Below are 18,055 nucleotides of genomic sequence, written 5' to 3'. Positions count from 1 at the left end.
GTGCAGAGATCAGGTCCATTGATGTGGTAGCGGAAGCCGACCATCAGGTGTGGATGCCAGCAGTGAGTGGGTAACACCAGGATTGGCAGAAGAAGCAGAATCAGAGGCAGACCGGGTCGGTAACTTGCAGGCAGGTGAAGTACAAAGTCAAGAAGCAGGGCAATGTCAGAAGGCAGGCCGGGGTCAGCAACGTGAGAGCAGAGCAGTACCAAATCAGAATCCAGAATAATGGTCAGTGAGTAAGCTGGGGTCAGAAGGCAGGCAGCAGACAGTAGGATCAGGAAACAAGCTGGGTCAAACACAGATTCGGAAAAAGAGTCAGACAATAGCATGGAACAGCTGAAGATCTCTCAGCAAAGTGCAAGTGTAACAAGCATCCTTAAATAGCCCGTTTGGCACCACTGGGAGGAATGTGCGTGTGCACGTCAGTGCTTGCGCGCCTTGACTTGCGGATGCGCACATAGGTATGTTTATGCACATATCCGTGTGCAATATTGGTACCATAATGCTTTCTTTGCGCATATTTATGCGCAACTGCTCGTACATCAATACGTGCAAAAGCTGCACTATGGACATTGACATTCCCTGACACCATGCTTTGGTATTTTTTTGCCTTTCTCTGGATCAACTGTGGGTAACTGTGGGCATATGGGCGTGGCCAGTGGCAGAACTACCGCAGGTGCCGCCGCACCTGGGCCTGAGGCTGTGGGGGGGCCCTGTAGGGTCCGGTCCTGGGGACCCCCACAGCCTTAGTGGGGTCCGGTCCCAGTTTTAGCACACCGGGGCCCCGCACTGCCGACGGGCTTCTCAGTGAGGGGGCGGGTCCTATGACTCGCCTCGTCCATAGTAACAGGCGGGGGGAGAGAAGTGAGTCACAGGACCCGCCCCCTGCACACACCATCTGTCTGAGACTGAGCTGCAGTGAGGATCTGGCTGGGTGAGTCCGAGCGTGGGGGGGTTGTTGGTGAGGGTTGTGTGCTGTAATGTAATTAGACAAGTAGATTATAATGGGGAATATTACACTGTAATGTTCCCTATTATAATCTATTTCTCTGATTAAATTATTACAAACAGCCTCTGTTCTATCAAAGTTTGAGGCCACGTTACATGTGTTACCGGTGACGCGGTCACACATTTTAACGTAATCTTGCCCAGTTTTTCGGTGGTGGAATAGGTGAAGAATTCCAACACTTTGTCATCTGTTCCAGGGCAGATCGGCATTGCACCAGGGCCCTTTGGTTATTAGGTCCGCCACTGGGCATAGCGTTCTGTTTTAGGTTTTTTTTTCCTCTTCACTCTATAGGTTGAACTTGATGGACTTTTTCCAACCTGACTAACTATGTAACTATGATTCTTTCAGCCTCCTGTTCCTCTTCCAGCCTCCGCCTTGGGTGTACCAGCTCTATCTGTAGCATGTTGTAATGTGTGATCAAGTATGTGATTTGGGTATCCCCTGTCCAAAAATTTGTGATGCATGTTCTGTAATTGAGTTTCACAGTCATTCTGGTCAGATCAGATATGTATGACCCTGAGAAACTGTGAAATAGGTAGCGTGCCCTTTAACTGATCAAGATGTGCACTTTGGTACATAATTAATGTGTTTCTGTCTGTAGGTTTTGTGTATAGTGTAGTGCACAAACATCCATCTTTGACAGACTCTGACATTCAAGGGAATCACTGTGCGTGACATTTCAGGGTTAAAAATAATACCCCCTGTGATCAAATTTAGGAAACAAACAAAATTCTGTATGGCCTCCCTGGGGCCTGCCCACATGACAAAACTGTCAAGGATGTACTTCGACCAGTTTCACATATTCAAACTAAGTTGATGGGAAGATTTGAGTCTCCTCCAAAGACTTATGTATTAGGCACAACCCAAGAGTGCACAATTGGCAGGTGGGTTTCCTAAGTCAACAGAGTTAAGTCTCGGGGGATTGGTTTCTATCCCCCAAAAGTATTTCAGGAGATCTGCTGCCATTGTTGGATGCCGGATATAGATCTCTTGATGTTCAGACTAAGCATCAAGCTTGACAGGTTTGTATCTCAGTCCAGGGACCTGAGAGCATTCACAATGGATGGACTCTCCATGGCCGCTTCCAGACTAACTTGTTTCTCAAGATCTGTAGTTTCATCCCACTTCTCGATTGCTTGCTTGATGGCTTGGCTGTTGAAGCCCAGGTCCTGAGGGATAGAGGTCTGACTCTGCTATACCCACCCTCTTGCAGACCAGGAAGTGTGCTGTTGTGCTAGGAAGTCCTAGGTGTTCGCCTGGTGTGAACAGCTACAGTTTCATCCTCAGGCTTACTCCATGGGACGAGTGTTAGCCTTTCTCCAATCTGGACTAGAGAAATAGTTAGCCCTGAGTACGCTCATACGACAGATATGAATATTAGCCATCATTTTCTTGGGGTCTTTGGCCTCATATCTCTTGGTAAAGGCTTATGTTTAAGGGGTTGCTCATGTGGCTCCTCCTAGATACTCTCCAGCGTCTGCCTCACATGAAAGCTTGTTTTCATTGTTGCCATCACCTCTGCTAAGAGTGTTTCGGAGCTGGCTGCTCTTTCGTGCGAAGGCTCTGTTTCTTGTTCTTTTCAAGAATATGGTCATTCTCAGGCCAAAGGATTTATTTCCGCCTAGGGTAGTGTCCTCCTTCCATCTGAATGAGAATATTGTTTTGCCTTCCTTTTTTGTCCTCCTCCAAAACATCCCAAGGAGGTGGCTTTCCACTGTTTGGATGTGGTTAGGGCTGTTCAAGTCTAGTTTTCAGTTAAAGCTTCGTTCCGACAATTGGATTCTTTGTCCTTTCTCAAGGACCTTTCATGGAGTTCCCTGCCTCTTGTTCCACCTTTTCTAAGTGGATTAGACGGGTCATCTTACATGCTTACTCTGTCAACAGTACGACTCCGCCTTTTTCCTGTAATGGTGCACTTTACTAGATATGTCAGTACCTCTTGGGCTTTTAGGCATCTGCGTTACAGATTTTGTTAGGATCCAGAGCGCCTGCAGGTGTCTCCAGGCAGCCAGGAACTGTTAGGTACCAAACCACCACTGGGTGGTGCTGGAACCTACAGCTCCAGTGCTCACCTGCGGGTGTCTCCCAGCTGCCAGTACTTAGCCATCACCTGGTGCTTCTTGGGAGGATATTTAAACCCTCCCTGCAGTCAGGATGATGGCTTAGTATCCTGTTATCATTTCCTGTGAGTCCTGAGCCCTGTTAGCTGGTGGTATTCTGCATTGCGCTGTATAATGTACTATTGCTGCAATTTGTCGCATTCCTCTATAGCTGCTGGTATTCTGCATTGCGCCACTGTATAATGTACTATATTGTACACCACACTTTTTTTTTTACTTCCACCGCTCCAAGCTTGCTCCCGTGATGAATTACAATCTCAATACAAACTAGTAGTCCATCACTGGAGCCATTTTTTAAAATCCGATTAACCGATTAATCGAACTTAATAATCGTTGGCATTGCCATTTGGGGGGTTGGAACCATGGTATATATTTGGTGGGAACGCCTTGAATAAATGCTCATTTGGGACAGTGATGTTGATGCATATCAATGTGTGGTGTTATTCGATTCTCCCTATCCACATAAAGTGGCCCTTCTCTCTATGCCCAGCGGGAATGGATGGATGAATTAAATAGGTAAATGCATATGGAAGAAATGATAGCACAACTGTATGACAGGTAATTTTCAGCTACTTGGTCCACCTGGCTCCTCTTTCGGGATAACCTACCAAATTAACCTTATATCAATTGGATCAAAGTCCTCTGGTGCTCTTGAGTCACCCCTTGGGTGGGCTGTGCGTGGGTCTCAGGTAGGCTGTGGAGGCAGTGTGTGAAAAGAAAAATAGACTTACACATGAGGAGAATAATATACATTTATTAAAACAGTTGCATATATTAATAAACAGTTCCATATAAGAAGAAAATAACTTGTACCATACATTTTTAACCAGTCTCAGCTGAAATAATCTTGGATCTGGTTTGCTTCTCAAAGAAAACAAGTTGAGTATACAGAACCAGGGCCGTCTTTAATAGTAAGTGGGCCCTAGACAAGATTTTGCTGAAGGGCCCCTACAACCCACCCATCACCTGCCATTTCACTTGCCTTGTATATACTTTATACATATGCACACACAAACACAGTTCAATGCATTAACGCAATAGACTCAGGACTCTGCAACACAATGGACTACTACTACTAGTTAATAGACATGTGCAAGGCAAAAAAATAGTTTCGGAGGAAACAAATAGACATGTACACTGGCAAAAAATTTGTTTAGTTTCATTTTGATTCAGATTTTGTGTTATTTCGGGATTCGGGTCCAAAATTCAATTTGTTTCGGGATTCGAATTCGGACAAAATTCGTTAGTCTGGACGAAATTTAGTTTGTTGGACGAAATTTCGTTGCAGCAAAATGACATTAGAATTTTTTTTTTAGTCTGCAGAAGAGGGGGGAAAAAAGGTGTGATGCCCCACCCCCCAATTCATACCAGACCCTTTAGGTCTGGTAGGAATGTTAGGAGGAACCCCCCAAGTTAAAACAAAAACATTTTTAAGGGGAACCCCAGCCCCCAAAAATGGGGGGGGAAACGTGGGGTCCCCCCTAACATTCCTACCAGACCCTTGATCCGAGCACTGGCCCGGCTGGGCAGGAAAGGGGGGGGGCGATTGAGTGCCCCCCCTCCCTGCGCCTTACCAGGCCACGTGCCCTCGGCATTGGGAGGGTGTCCCCATGCCGATGGGGACAAGGGCCTCTTCCCCACAACCCTGACCCGGTTTTTGTGGGGTTCTGAGGGAAAGGAGGCTTATTTGTATCGGGGTAAAAACTATACAAAATTTTGTCCAGACTACTGCTAACGAATTTCGGAATCGGAAATTCGGATTCGTTTGCATCTGAATGTCCGAATTTCCGAAAATTTCGTCTGAATTTCGATTCGGAACGAAACGAATCGCACATGTCTAGAAACATATGAAAATAAAAAGCATTTTCATTCCTTTTGTTAATGGAAACGGATTTTAATGCTGTTTCAAATTCGGAGGCAGCAAGCCTCTGAATCCGAAACTGCACAGAGAAACTGCAGAGCGAGCGGCGGCAGTATTGGCCTCCAGCGCGTTCTGCACTTTCAATGCCGCCATTTTGGAGTATATCTTAGTACATCAAGATGGCGGCACCCGAATATGTGGGCGCTGCCATCTTGGTGTATATCAAGATATACTCCAAAATGGCGGACTGCATGCGCAGAACACGCTGGTGGCCGTCATGTGACGATATGCACCCGCCTCCAAGATGTCGGTGGGCATGCACAGAACGCGCCGACGGCCAGTATGGCCACCGCGTGTTCTGATAATTTTTATATGCCCGAATATCGTTTTAGTATATTCGGGCATATAAAAAATGTGTTATTTTTTAATTTTGTTGATTTGCAGGTTTATCCGAATCCGAATGCACATGTCTACTAGTTAATGCAACAAATGCCTCTATATATATTATACGTAGAAAACATATGTTGCAAATGCAGTACACCATGCAGTAAGTATTCGAGGACATGCAATGTAAATGCAATAACAATTTTACTAATATAACCACAAATTAGTATATTTGTTCAGCATCACTTAATAAATCATACAATAAAACTTTTAATTTAAATCTAATTGTATGATTTAGTACATGGATATATTGTTAATATCTATATTGCAGTTTCAATGAACACTGCAAGTTATACTGAATACACATTACATGAATACATATGCATCTAAGTGCAATACAGATTCTTCCAGTACGTGTGCAAGTGCTAACATGTACTGTCCATGTATAGTTAAGACAGATTTGTGCAAATAAATGTAGCGCTCACCCCCACTGGAATATATGGGTACTTCTGTCTCCCCTCTGTGATAGACCTCAGGTAATGGATCCACAGCACACCACCACACCTTGCAAGGTTTTGTAACAGTTTTACTAAACAAATAATATACTACCCAATAAATGCATGAACAGGTACAACAATGGCAAATAGCAAGTAATAGAAGCACTTAATAAATAAATAATAAATATACATATAAATCTTAGCTAGTGCTGCCTATCTGCATAGGCAAACAACACTGAACTGACTAATTTAATTCTATCTGAAACCGCAAACTGGGAAGGCAAAGTCTCAGTCCAAACAGACCCGGGTCTTAAACCTACTGGCCAGTGGTATTTAACTAGGCTAGCCGTCAGTGGGGCCCAAGTTCTGCTTGTACGGTTGATTTAGAGATAATATCACTGTGGCCAATGGCCTCTCACCACTCTTGCAGCTTGGATTGTGGCTCCCCCATCGATTGGTGAAAGGAGGTGGTTTTCTCCTTTCCATCCAACAGCTTTCCAGGTTCCAGCAGCAGCAGCTTGTGCCACACAGTGGCAGTAGCGATGCTTGCAGCATGTCTCTGTAGAATCCAATCACTCAGGAAAGGTGTGGCAGGGTCTCTTTCTGATACAGCAGTCACTGGATCCCCTCACCAGTTCATGTGGCATTTCCCACACTGTAGAAGAATCAGCAGGATCCCTCAGTAGGAGAGCAGACAGACTCAGACATTGGAATCACAGATACTGTTCAGCAGACAGTGACCACCACCAACACCTCAGGTTTTATCTCTCTCCTGAGATGACTAGCAGGCAGCGCTTCACAATACATCCAGCCACTGGCAAATCCCTTGCCGATTCTGAGCGCGTTCTGAGAGAAGGTTCAGTCCCCTTTTTCCTTCCAGATCACAAAGCCTCCTGGTTCTGGTAGTTCAGTGCAGTGTAACTTTTCATTGTCTCTTCCTGTGTTGAAACTGCTACTCCCACAAACACTTTAGTACTGCTGAGAGCTGAGCCAATCAAGTCTCTGTAGCAACATACAGTCATAAAGCGGCATTGTTCTTAAAAGGGAAATAACAATGGTCCGCTACATAAATATAATAAATTATTTTTTTTAGATTTACCCATCTGAAGTTGCTGTGCCCTCCCCCTCCTTCTCCCCCGTGCCTACTAGATCTGTGTGACACACATAGGGGGAGGAGATCGCAGAGGAGACACACACACACACTCTGACGGCTTCCAGCTTGGAAGTGACAAGCTGGAAAGTGATACTGACAACGGATGGCCGGTCTCCCCACCTGCAATGCAGCAGCTCTTTTTCTGTCTGCCTTTCGAGGCGAAAGCGACAGCTGCAGTGGGCCCCTGTAAATTATGAGCCCCAGGGCAGCTGCCCTTTTTGCCCCACGTTAAAGACGTCCCTGTACAGAGCTAAAAAGAGAGAGAGAAGGCAGGAGAGCACTTAATGTATAGTATTGAAAAGGTAATAATTCACATCTGGTGAGGTTACGGGTAACCATGCAAATGGTGTGTTCAACCTGAAGAACACTTGTGGAGAATACTTCTGTCTCCTAAATACAGCGGTGCAGAAGAAAAGATCAGTAAAAATATTATAAATAAAAATAACATATGTTCAGTATGTTAACATAAATATGTGTTATTAACTACTACATACATAATTTTTTATACATTTGTTAATGCTACCCTTCAGTCGCTGCAGAGAGGAGCTCAGACACATCTCTCCCAACCACCCTCTGTGGTGCATGTGTACCCTCTAGATCAGAGGTGTCCAAACTCCGGCCCTCCAGCTGTGGTGAAAATACAAATCCCATGATGCATCTCTCTCCAGGAGTCATGTCTTTGGCTGTGAGAATCTTGCATGGTTTCATGGGATTTGTAGTTCCACCACAGCTGGAGGGCCGGAGTTTGGACATCCCTGCTCTAGGTGGAACACACGCAATTTGGAAGCAGAGGGCCTTGCTAGAAAGCACACTGAGTGTAACCCTTTCCCTGCCAATGACGGAAGGCATATGGCAGAACACAAACGTTTCCAGCTAGCCACCTCAGTATGCCTTACGTCGCTGGCTTTCACCCTTCAGCTATAAACTCATGATCACTTTGAAACTCATGATCACTTCATGAACTTATAACAAAAGGGTCCCCCTGATGGTCTCCTGTAAATTAATTGCTGTCATCAGTGGCTGACAAGCTGCTGCTGACAGCTATTCATTAAAAAGCTATTAAAAATCCTATTTTCCATTTCAAAAGGGAAATGTTAGGGGTCTGTTTAGACCAGTGGTCAGCAACCTGCGGCTCTGGAGCCGCATTTGGCTGTTTCATCCCTCTGCTGCGGCTCCCTGTCCAGGGGTGGAACTACAACAGGGGCCTCTGGCCCTGAGGCTGTGGGGGGCCCATTGAGGTCCGGTCCTGGACCACCCCCTAGTGGAATATGCAGCAGTGCAGGGTCCCGGGGAACCGCACTGCCGACGGGCTTCTCAGCAAGGGGGCGGGTTCTGTAACTCACTTCCTCTCCTGGCTGCGTCCCTAGTAACAGGCGGCGGGAGAGAAGTGTGTGAGTTGGGAGGAGGTACAGGAAAGGGGACCCCGGCGAGCAGTTCACCTGAGGCCCTGCAGAGCCCACCATAGAGTCTCAGATGAGCTGTGCAGGATCTATGGTGTGCTCTGCAGGGTCACTCTCAGGTGGGCTCTGTGGGGTCTCAGTTAAGCCCAGATTCCAGTGTGTTACTAAGCCCAGTGCGTTACTAAGCCCAGAGTCCAGTGCGTTACTAAGCCCACATATACTTATACATGCTATACATAGCATAAAGATAAAAAAAGAGGTTTGCAGTGTTATCTTCTTTTGAGATGTCGAAAGGGTTTTGTGGCTCCCAGTGTTTTCTTTTCTGTGGCAAACGGGTCCAAATGGCTCTTTGAGTGTTTAAGGTTGCTGACCCCTGGTTTAGACCCTGCAGTAAAAAATAAAAATAAATTGTTAAAAAATAAATAAAACACAACCCCCTCCCACACACACATACACACACACATAACATACATGTGCAACAGTGTGCTTGTTTTTTTTCCTTTACCTTTATTAAATAGCATTAATTCAACTCTGTGGTAGCGCAATGCCGTGTGTTGAGATTGAATGTAAGGTTGCATCATTTTATCACAACACACACCAACACAGCACACAAATGGCACTGCAGATTAGGCGTTAACACAAATGTTTAGCATGAGCTGCTTATTTACAGTTTTGCTTCCTTCATTTTTTTACCGTTTCACAAATCGGCGCAATTTAAAATTGACAAATATTTGTTATTTATTAACACAATACAGTTTTAGTCGGAAAGTGTTTTTTTGTGTGCACTGAAACTGATTTTAGTGTGCTTGTATCGATTTAATTGTGTATTTTTATTGGTTTAATATTGATTTGATAAACATTTGCGCAATTATCGCCTACAAAATTAGTAGCACCATCTCTTTTTTTCTACCAGTCCTGTGCTTTCAGGAAATGTATGGTTTGGGGGATCTTTTACAAACTCTAAAAGTGGCAGTTGAAAATAAAAAAAGGTGAAAAATTGCAAAAGTGGCCTGTCCAGCTGAGGTCAAACGTGTAACGCAGGGCTTGGCAGCTAAAGGTTTAAAGCACAGCTTTACATGGTTGACCTGCATGCTGCTGAGTGCTCTGCATATAGTTCGTTAGCTGTAAGTACAAAGAGTATAAATAAATCTCTCTACTCTAGGCCAGCTCTCTTTGCACCTTCTCCCATGATACTTTTATTATGATATATCAGTGACTATATTTTTTAGATATGCTCAGATCAGGCAAGCACCCGAGGAATTTCCTCCGAATGTTTCTTTATTTAATTCAGTAAAGTTTATCAAAGCAAAACTGCTTACATGTTTTAGCCTTGCTGTGCCTTAGTCATAGCAATATTCCCTTCCCCCATATCTATGCTCACTACATTTCAGTGACGTGCCGTACCTCTTGCTCTGGGTGAGGCATTCCCCAGCCCCGCCCCCCACCCACAGAAGCCCCACCCCCTGACTGACAAAGCTTTGCCCCCACCGGACGAAGTCCGCCCCTAGCCCGTCCCCAAGCCAGTGTAGAGGAGGAAGGGAGGGGACAGGGAGGAGCCTCCCTGTCCCTCACTTGCTCCTCACTGCTGAGGCGCTCCGTCCATGACAGGTTACACAGCGGGGAGGATTTCCCTGCTGTGTAACCTGTTAGATGCCGATCTGAATGGAGAAAATCAATCAATCTGCACCTCATTTATAGATGCCTATGGCACATTACATATTTCTTCTCATTCACCATTTACCGGTAACACTTTCATAAAGCGCTGTGCAAACTCTTGGTGATACATAATCCTGTATAATAACAATATTAACCACTTCAGGACTGCCATATGTACATAAATGGCACTGTCCTGAAGTGGTTATCCCCAGATCTTGATACTGTTTTTTACAGCCGTCGTCGGGCGGCTATAACGGATTGCTTGTATGAAGCTGGGGAGTGTGTACACCCTCTCCTCCGCTGCCTATGCCGGCTATCCCGGGTTCTGTTGTCCCCCATGTAAGCCTTGGACTGGCATGGCAGGTTTGTGCACTTTGATCGGAGGGAGATGAGCACACTTCCAGCAGCTGATCTCCCCTCCGATCACTGAACCTGGAAGCGATGTGTAGTATATCACTTCCGGTTTCAGTCTGTCATTTCTCTGGCTGCTGTGGCCAGGAAAGAAGATGATGAAGCATGATCTGTGCTTCATCAGCTTCTTTGGGGTCTGTAGGTGATATTAGGGGGTCTAATAGATCTGTCACACCTGTCACATCCTCTTTGATATCACATAGAGGGCTTGTTAAGTGTAAAAAAAAAAGCTTAAAAAATTAGTCACATATATATAGTGATCGCTGAGTGTTTTGTAAATAATTGAGTATACATCACTTTCTGTTAAATAGGGGCTTCATGTTCCTTTATAATAGGGGCTGCAGAAAACGAGATTGAGGACTCTTGTTCTCAATCTCTTTTTCTATTTTAAAAGGGAATTATCAGGGATCTGTTTAGACCCTTAATATTTCCCTGAAGCCCCCAACAGTAAAGTAAAAAATAAAAAATTTGACAAAAAGAAATAAAAATACAATATTTAAAAATTTTTTAAAAGGTTAAAAAGAATTTTGGTTTCGGCCTGACATTTTTTTTATTTTCGGTTTTGTTTCGATTTTTAAAATTTCCTTTCGGTGCACATCTACTATATTCCTTTATGTCGCTTTAATAATAATGAGGAAATAAAAGATGGCATGATCTTATATGAATTTATGCTACATTTAGACATACTGTATTGTCAGAAATGGATGATCATTAATACTCTTGATTGTTACTAGCTATGTCTGTACCTTTTTTAACATACATTTTATTTTTTATTTATCCCCTAATCTTTTTCTTCTGTGCCCCTGTATTTATCATGGATTCTGTATGACACCACTTTTCTGAGAAAGGCACCACTCGTCACTTGGTATTTGGTGTTTATATTATAAAATAAAAAATATTTCTACCAAGCTGTCAATATCTCTTTTGACCTAATCAGTATAGCTTATATGTTATTTTAAGCATGTTTTTTTTTTTTTTTACATATACTGCATGACCACTTCATGGTAAAGAATCCCCTATAAGTATACTCTGGTAAACCATTATGGAGTTTTGCACTCTTCTTCCTCACTCAACTAGTAAGATTATTTATTGGGAAGCATTAACTTTTTTTCACTTCCTCAACATTGTGCTAAAGCAGTCAAACACATGCATTTGGATTTCTGGATAATGGGTGGAGTGGAAGTACTTAATCCCCATCAGGGGTTATTCCTTACAATCTAGAAGTCTGTCTTTTCTCACATTTATGTATGACTGTTAGGAAACCAAGAAACCAGACAGAAACTAAAGTGCAGGTTAAAATTAAAAAGGGGTTTATTGAAAATATCAATAAACAAAAATGGCAAAAAACAATAGAGGAAGTCCAGGACATAGTCGATGCCAAGCCAGAGGTCAGATGCCAAAGTGTGAACAGACTGTGCCAGACATACTGCAAACAATGCATGCTGCAGCCAACTGGAGGAGCAAGGGGAAGAAACCCTGACAATAACAAAGGCAAGTGAGTCATGCACAGTACAAAACTAATGAACCTGAGGCTGTTGAGCAAAAGCAGCGCAGCTCCTGAGCTGGGGTTACTGCTTTCATGTCTGGGTCATTGTGATCTCCTGTCTCTGCTCATACCCAGGAAGATCCAAAGGGGATCAAATCATATCATATGCCACACAAATTGGAAAGAGCTGGTTTTCAGGTAAGCTGTTATGCTTGGTTGAAAACAGTTTACCATTTCTTGTGTTAAGTTCACTTTCTTCACTTTGTACTTGACATATAAACTAAGCAAACTCATAGGAACACAATGCAGAAGCAGTGTTTATAATATAATGGGTGTATAGTAGTGTTTTTTTATTTCTATTATTAGTAGCTGCTTTGCTGCTCTTCACATACTGTATGTTCCGGTTTCAGATCCGGTTAATCTAGTATATCAGCACTTATAGATTAACATATAAAAAAAATACAAATTACCGGTTGCTTGTCGCTGAAGGGTGGCAAACCTACAATCTCTGGTAAATGTTACTGAAAAAACAAACTTGAACCTATTCGTGTATTCAGCAGATATGAGTAAATGTGTGAGGTCCTGCATGAACTAGTATTTGAATGGGTCAACATTTTACCTAATATGCAGTGATATACTGTGTATATATACTGTGTGTAGATAGATATATATATATATATATATATATATATTTCAGTTCAATATCTTCTCCCTGCAGAGAGCTGTCACTCACCACTTCCTGCAGGGAAGTCCCCTCCATCACTGACTGGAGGGACAGACAGGGAAGGGACGGGAACAGCCGACTCTGCCTCTAGAGAGGCAGAGCCAGCTGTCAATCAGCTGTCAATCAGGCAATGGGGGTGGATCTTTCCTGGCTGCAGCGCGACTCTGCGCTGTCAACATATAGCAGGCAGTAGCCCGCTATTCGCTGAGTTTTGGGTAACAGGAGGACATTAGTAAATGTCCTCCTGTCACCCAAAAGAGAACTATAGCCAAAAAAGGTTGGGCCATACTTCTCTTTTAATGGAAAATGCAATTCTTAATTTGTCACTGGGTATTCCACTGCAGCCTTGAATGTAGCTGAAAAGAGCATGGTCTAGCAGTCCCACCACCCCACTGGTATTTCCTGCTTCCAGCACACGCACTTCCCAGTATCTATGGCATCTATGTGCTTGTTGCACTCACCCCACACACTCTCCTTAGCAATGTTACATTCACCTCTTGTAACTCTGCTTCTTACTCTCTTCACTATTCCCTGTATTGCCATATTGTGCTAGCATATGCATACAGGCAGGCAGAGCACATTTTTAGTCACAGTACCCAGAGTCGTGCTGCATCTCTCTGTGTCTGCTTGCCTCCCTAATTTTACACTCCCCCACACACTGTCCTTAGCAATGTTACAATCTCCTCCTGTGTGTCTGCTTCTTTACCTCTTCTCTTCCCCTTTATTGTCATCTTACACACACACACACACACACACACACACACACACACAATCACACATGCACACTCTTTCAGAGCAGGCAGACTGCATATTTAGTCACAGAACCCAGCCATAACACACACTTTCTGCCTCCATATGTATCTGATACAAGGGGGAGGCACCAAGTGTCTAACAAACCCCTGATGTCTCCATAAAGAGAATCTGCCAACACATTAAAAAGAAAATTGGCCTGCAAAAGTCTGCCCTATCCTCCCACATTCCCACTATTTTGCCCCTATGTCTTACACACACTGTCTGTACATTATGTATGCTGTCACAACCTCCTTTTCTCACCTACTTTCAAAAACATTGGGATCATTCCATGCATATTCCTTCCCTGCACATTCAGGCATCTTTAACACCCCCTGAACTCCTCTCCCATACCACATCCCATTATCCACACTCCTTTCCACATATTGCATTCTATCATACCCTTAGCTCTCTTTCCTGCATATACTGCCATCTCTCATACACTCAACACTGCTGCTTCTCTTCACATACTACCTCCAGTCATACCCTCCACACTCCTCAAGCGCACTCGGGTGAACTTGGTTCGCGCCAAGCTAATGCATATCCCTACTTGTTATTCTTTCCAATCCGTGACAAACGAACAGAGCAGAGAGAGAGCACCCTGGGGATAAGCACATTGGACTCAATGTGCAGGGCATTCATTGAGAGGGTTTCAACACAGCCAGAGATAGCAGTTATTGCAAAACAAATATATCAAACAAAGGGTCAGGGTTCCAACAATTCAAAAAATAGAGGCCTGGGGAAACTACACAGTGATCCAACGCCAGTGACAATCTTACTCCATGCAGAGCACACAATGCCTGGAGCATTTCCAGTCCTAGGTCGGGTGGTCAACAGTGTCAAAAGCAGCAGAGAGGTCTAATAGCAAGAGTAAGGAATAGTGGTCGTTGCTTTTAGCGGTTATTAGATCATTGGTGAGTTTAAGGAGGGCGGTTTCAGTGGAGTGTTTGGGGCAAAAGCCGGACTGAAAGGGGTCCAAAAGGTTGTTATTAGCGAGGTGGCTACGACCTACAAGCCCCCAAAGCTGATAGCAGTACACAACAGTCCCAGCACAGCAAATACTCACAGCAACCATTGGGGTAAAACAGTTATCCCGGGGTTAACACACACTTCTTCCCCTGGGCAGCTGCTGTCTGCCAGTGAGAGGCTTCTAGTGAGAATCACTGGAGGAAACCGTGTATACTGTCTCTTTTTCTTAGCTCCAAATTACTGTTGCAAAGGGGTCCTAGGATTTTTTGAACCTTGTGCTCCCTGCTAATCTTCCAGATCTGTGAAGGCACATTTACACTTCACAGTATCTAAATATTTTAAAGATCATTTTAATGAAAGAATAGAAAAACAGCGAAAACAATATTTACAGAAAGAGATATAGACAGTAAGCAGCAGCAAAATAAATAGGTTTAAAAGTAAAAAGCTCATCTGGTCTTTGGTCCCATCAGAGTCCGAATTTGACAAAGTAATTGGCCCTCAAAATGAGTCTCAGAATTTATGCAACATTTTAATGGAAAATTGAGAGCTGCAGATTGCAGATGCAGCCATCTTCTCTGGTCCTTAAGAAGAGCATTTACAGAAATTACATAACCAATCAAAGGTTCAGAGGGTGTGGTGAGGGGGTGTCGGAAGTGTTTATGATAGTTTCCAGATGACAATATTTTACAGTTTGACAACCAACTTCTTATTGAGTAGAAAGAAAATGTTTAATTTGAAAGAGTAAACATGAAATAATTTGCATGTATAAATCTTTTGGGACATGTAATGTGAACAATTAGCCTCTTGCACAAGATAGTCGAGGCATGTCAGGTATCAAACTGATTGTAATTCTCTTATGCGTTTGTGTAAATACTTGTCAATAATGTAGCTTTGTCATAGCAGGCAATACAAATTATAAATAGATCTTGCCAGTTCTACTTCAGGTTAAAAAAATAGAAAACAAGACTCGGAATGTGTATTGTTATAAACTGTTCTGTTAGACTATTTGAAAGAGGCATTAAGGCCTGTTAAGCTCTGCTTGAGCTTTAAAGTAAAAACGTAATGCTGATAACAGTCATTTAGACCTTAAGAGGTTCTCTAGATCATCATGGATGAATCAGGATTTATGATCCTACAAGAAGTTTTGTTTGTTCAGCTTGATTTACAAGAGCTGGTTGCATTCTGTTGTATGGGGTTTTTAATCCCAAATACGCTTTTAAAAGTTGTCGCCTCTTACTGGACACAAACAACAGATTTAAATATAAATGATTTATCACAGACTTACACATTTTGTAAAAATGTTGGGGCAGCACTGTTTCAGTATGACTTCCTATTCTCTTCAATCAGTTTGAGGTTCAGCAGACCTCAATATCGTCATACTGTGTTTAATATTTCTTGCTTCCTGATGAAAAACCTTTCTCCCTCCTCCCTCTAACTCAATATTTTCTAGGCATGACAACAGGTTTAAAAGTTGTATCTATCACTACATATATGTACCTACATGTACCTACATGTACCTATACTCATAGCTAGAAAAATGAATAGGAACATTGCACCTTTCTTTAATACTCCCACAGCAGGGTTTGCTAACATGAATATAAGCAACAGCAGTTTGATGAATAAGATGAGGAAACCATTTCAAGCTAGTGAGGCTTTAAATTTCAACCATTGTGACCTCCCTCATTTACCTCCTCTGCTTTATTTCATATAACTACAGTTCTAGAGAAACCAATGTGTATTAGGTTCTCTGACTAGGGCATAAAGAAGGTATTTTTTGTATTTAGAATAGTGTGATTTTGGGATGGAGTGGTTGCAACTTTAAATTGACATGTATTGTGTATTAACCTACTCAATATCATATACAACAAACAACTGCCTTTAAATTGTTTTTTAGTGGTCTATATATATTCGTGCTGCTGTTCGAAAAGAAAAAGGACTGCCAATTTTGGTGGAGCTCCTTCGAATAGACAATGACAGAGTGGTGTGTGCTGTTGCTACTGCTTTACGGAATATGGCCTTAGATGTTAGAAATAAAGAACTAATAGGTAAGTTCTTTGTGTTTTTTTTTCCTACATGCAATTTTTAATTGCTGCATGTGTTATCCAGTTAAACATCTTCATTCTTGACAAAACTAACATCATGACAAAAACTTTCTGTGAGTATAAAATTAATATATCCATTTATGCTGTCTATTTCATTAAACACAACAAATAGCATAATTAGAGTGTGTAACACAGTAGCCCATAGGATCCTCAGCAGTTGGATATCCCTTTTATTTCAGTTATATCACTAAAACGTAAATCCCTTTCGGTTGCTACAGTATGTGCTATTATTCTTTGCACAATGCCATTTGTCTGACTGAGCATGCCTGATGATGTTATAAATCAACAGGTTATGTTTTAATAAAAACATATTTTTTAGGTTGTGCATCACGGGGCACAGGCTTGGTTATATAAAACAATTGAGTTACCTTACCACCTTCAGGAGATTGGGCACTGGTGAGCAAAACTGAAAAGGACAGCCCATTATAATTCCTCCCACTCCCAACTTGCTAGTGTCCTTAGGAGATGGACATCTTCTCTCTGCTCTAAGAGAAGGAAATCCTTTTTACCTTTTATCAAGATGTTTTTTCTTCTACTTTTTTTCAGTGCTGCAGAGCAGCCGTAGCTCATGTTTGCAGTTTCTGGATCAGTTACTCCTCAGCAAGGCATGGGGACCGAACTAAAACTTTAGGGGCCAGCTTGAAATGTTGTCCTTTGTGTATTGGATTCTGCTTTGGGCGCCCACTTTGTGCAACATGATGAGTAGCTACAGGGTGTCCCATAGTTCCAGGGCTCAGGTGCACCCATGTGATGGAATCCCAGTTACTGTAAACTCCTGTGTGAGTGTGCCCTTTGGAGGGGCAAAGACTACTGCACAGGGCTTGTCCCCAGCACCACCACCACCTGCAGGGTCTGCAGACGCAACAATACTGTGGTATATCAGGGAGCTTTTCCCTTTGGGGGAACTTGTGGTTGCTACTCCACAGCCACCAGGTTAACATTGGAGGATGAAAAGAGATCAAATTTAAATTTGGCACCATTTTCAGGTAGTTGGCCCAGACACCTTCACTGGACTTACACAGTCTCCCTCTGATTAGATGTGCTATGCAAGCATACTGCATTTTTCATGACACACGTGCCCTTCAGACCATGCTCAGGCTCACTCCTTGCACACACTTAGGCTTGTAAAACATTCCCATTCCACACTGCAGTGGAAGTGTGAGTATCCGTTTGGGGACTAGAATCACACTCATGTATACCAATGGTGGATCACAAGTGGAAAGGGGGTGGCACAGGGGGTCACACAGGCTCTTGCTTAGCTTACACCATAGTGAGATCTGTAGGGCCTCCTTTAGGTGCCCTGACATTGATAGTACAGACCACTGCACCCTGCCTATGTTGGCTTCCCTTCTCAGGGGCATCGTTAACCCCTTCAGGCTTACCCCTTCCTCTTGCTTATCTCACGAGGAATTTTCAACTATTATGTTTAAATTCATAAGAAAACCTTTAGCCATGCTTGAGTTCTTGGACCGTTAGGGCCACAAATGGGCC

At 43.2% G+C, this 18,055-nt stretch overlaps 1 protein-coding gene across 1 annotated transcript in view; it reads left to right on the top strand.

Moving 5' to 3' along the window:
• LOC108798590 (catenin delta-2-like) overlaps window positions 1-18,055 on the top strand; it is a 177,878-nt gene that overhangs the window by 41,273 nt on the left and 118,550 nt on the right. Inside the window, exon 4 of the mRNA XM_018570352.1 lies at window positions 16,357-16,507. Within this exon, the coding sequence (XP_018425854.1) occupies window positions 16,357-16,507 (151 nt within the window). The remainder of the gene's footprint in view (window positions 1-16,356; window positions 16,508-18,055) is intronic.

This window comes from Nanorana parkeri, unplaced genomic scaffold, assembly GCF_000935625.1.
Source record: "Nanorana parkeri isolate BGI_ZX_2015 unplaced genomic scaffold, ASM93562v1 scaffold1512, whole genome shotgun sequence".
In the NCBI taxonomy this organism is placed as follows: domain Eukaryota; kingdom Metazoa; phylum Chordata; class Amphibia; order Anura; family Dicroglossidae; genus Nanorana; species Nanorana parkeri.
Note: the sequence above shows the minus strand (reverse complement) of the source record. Positions and strands in the feature narration are given on the sequence as shown.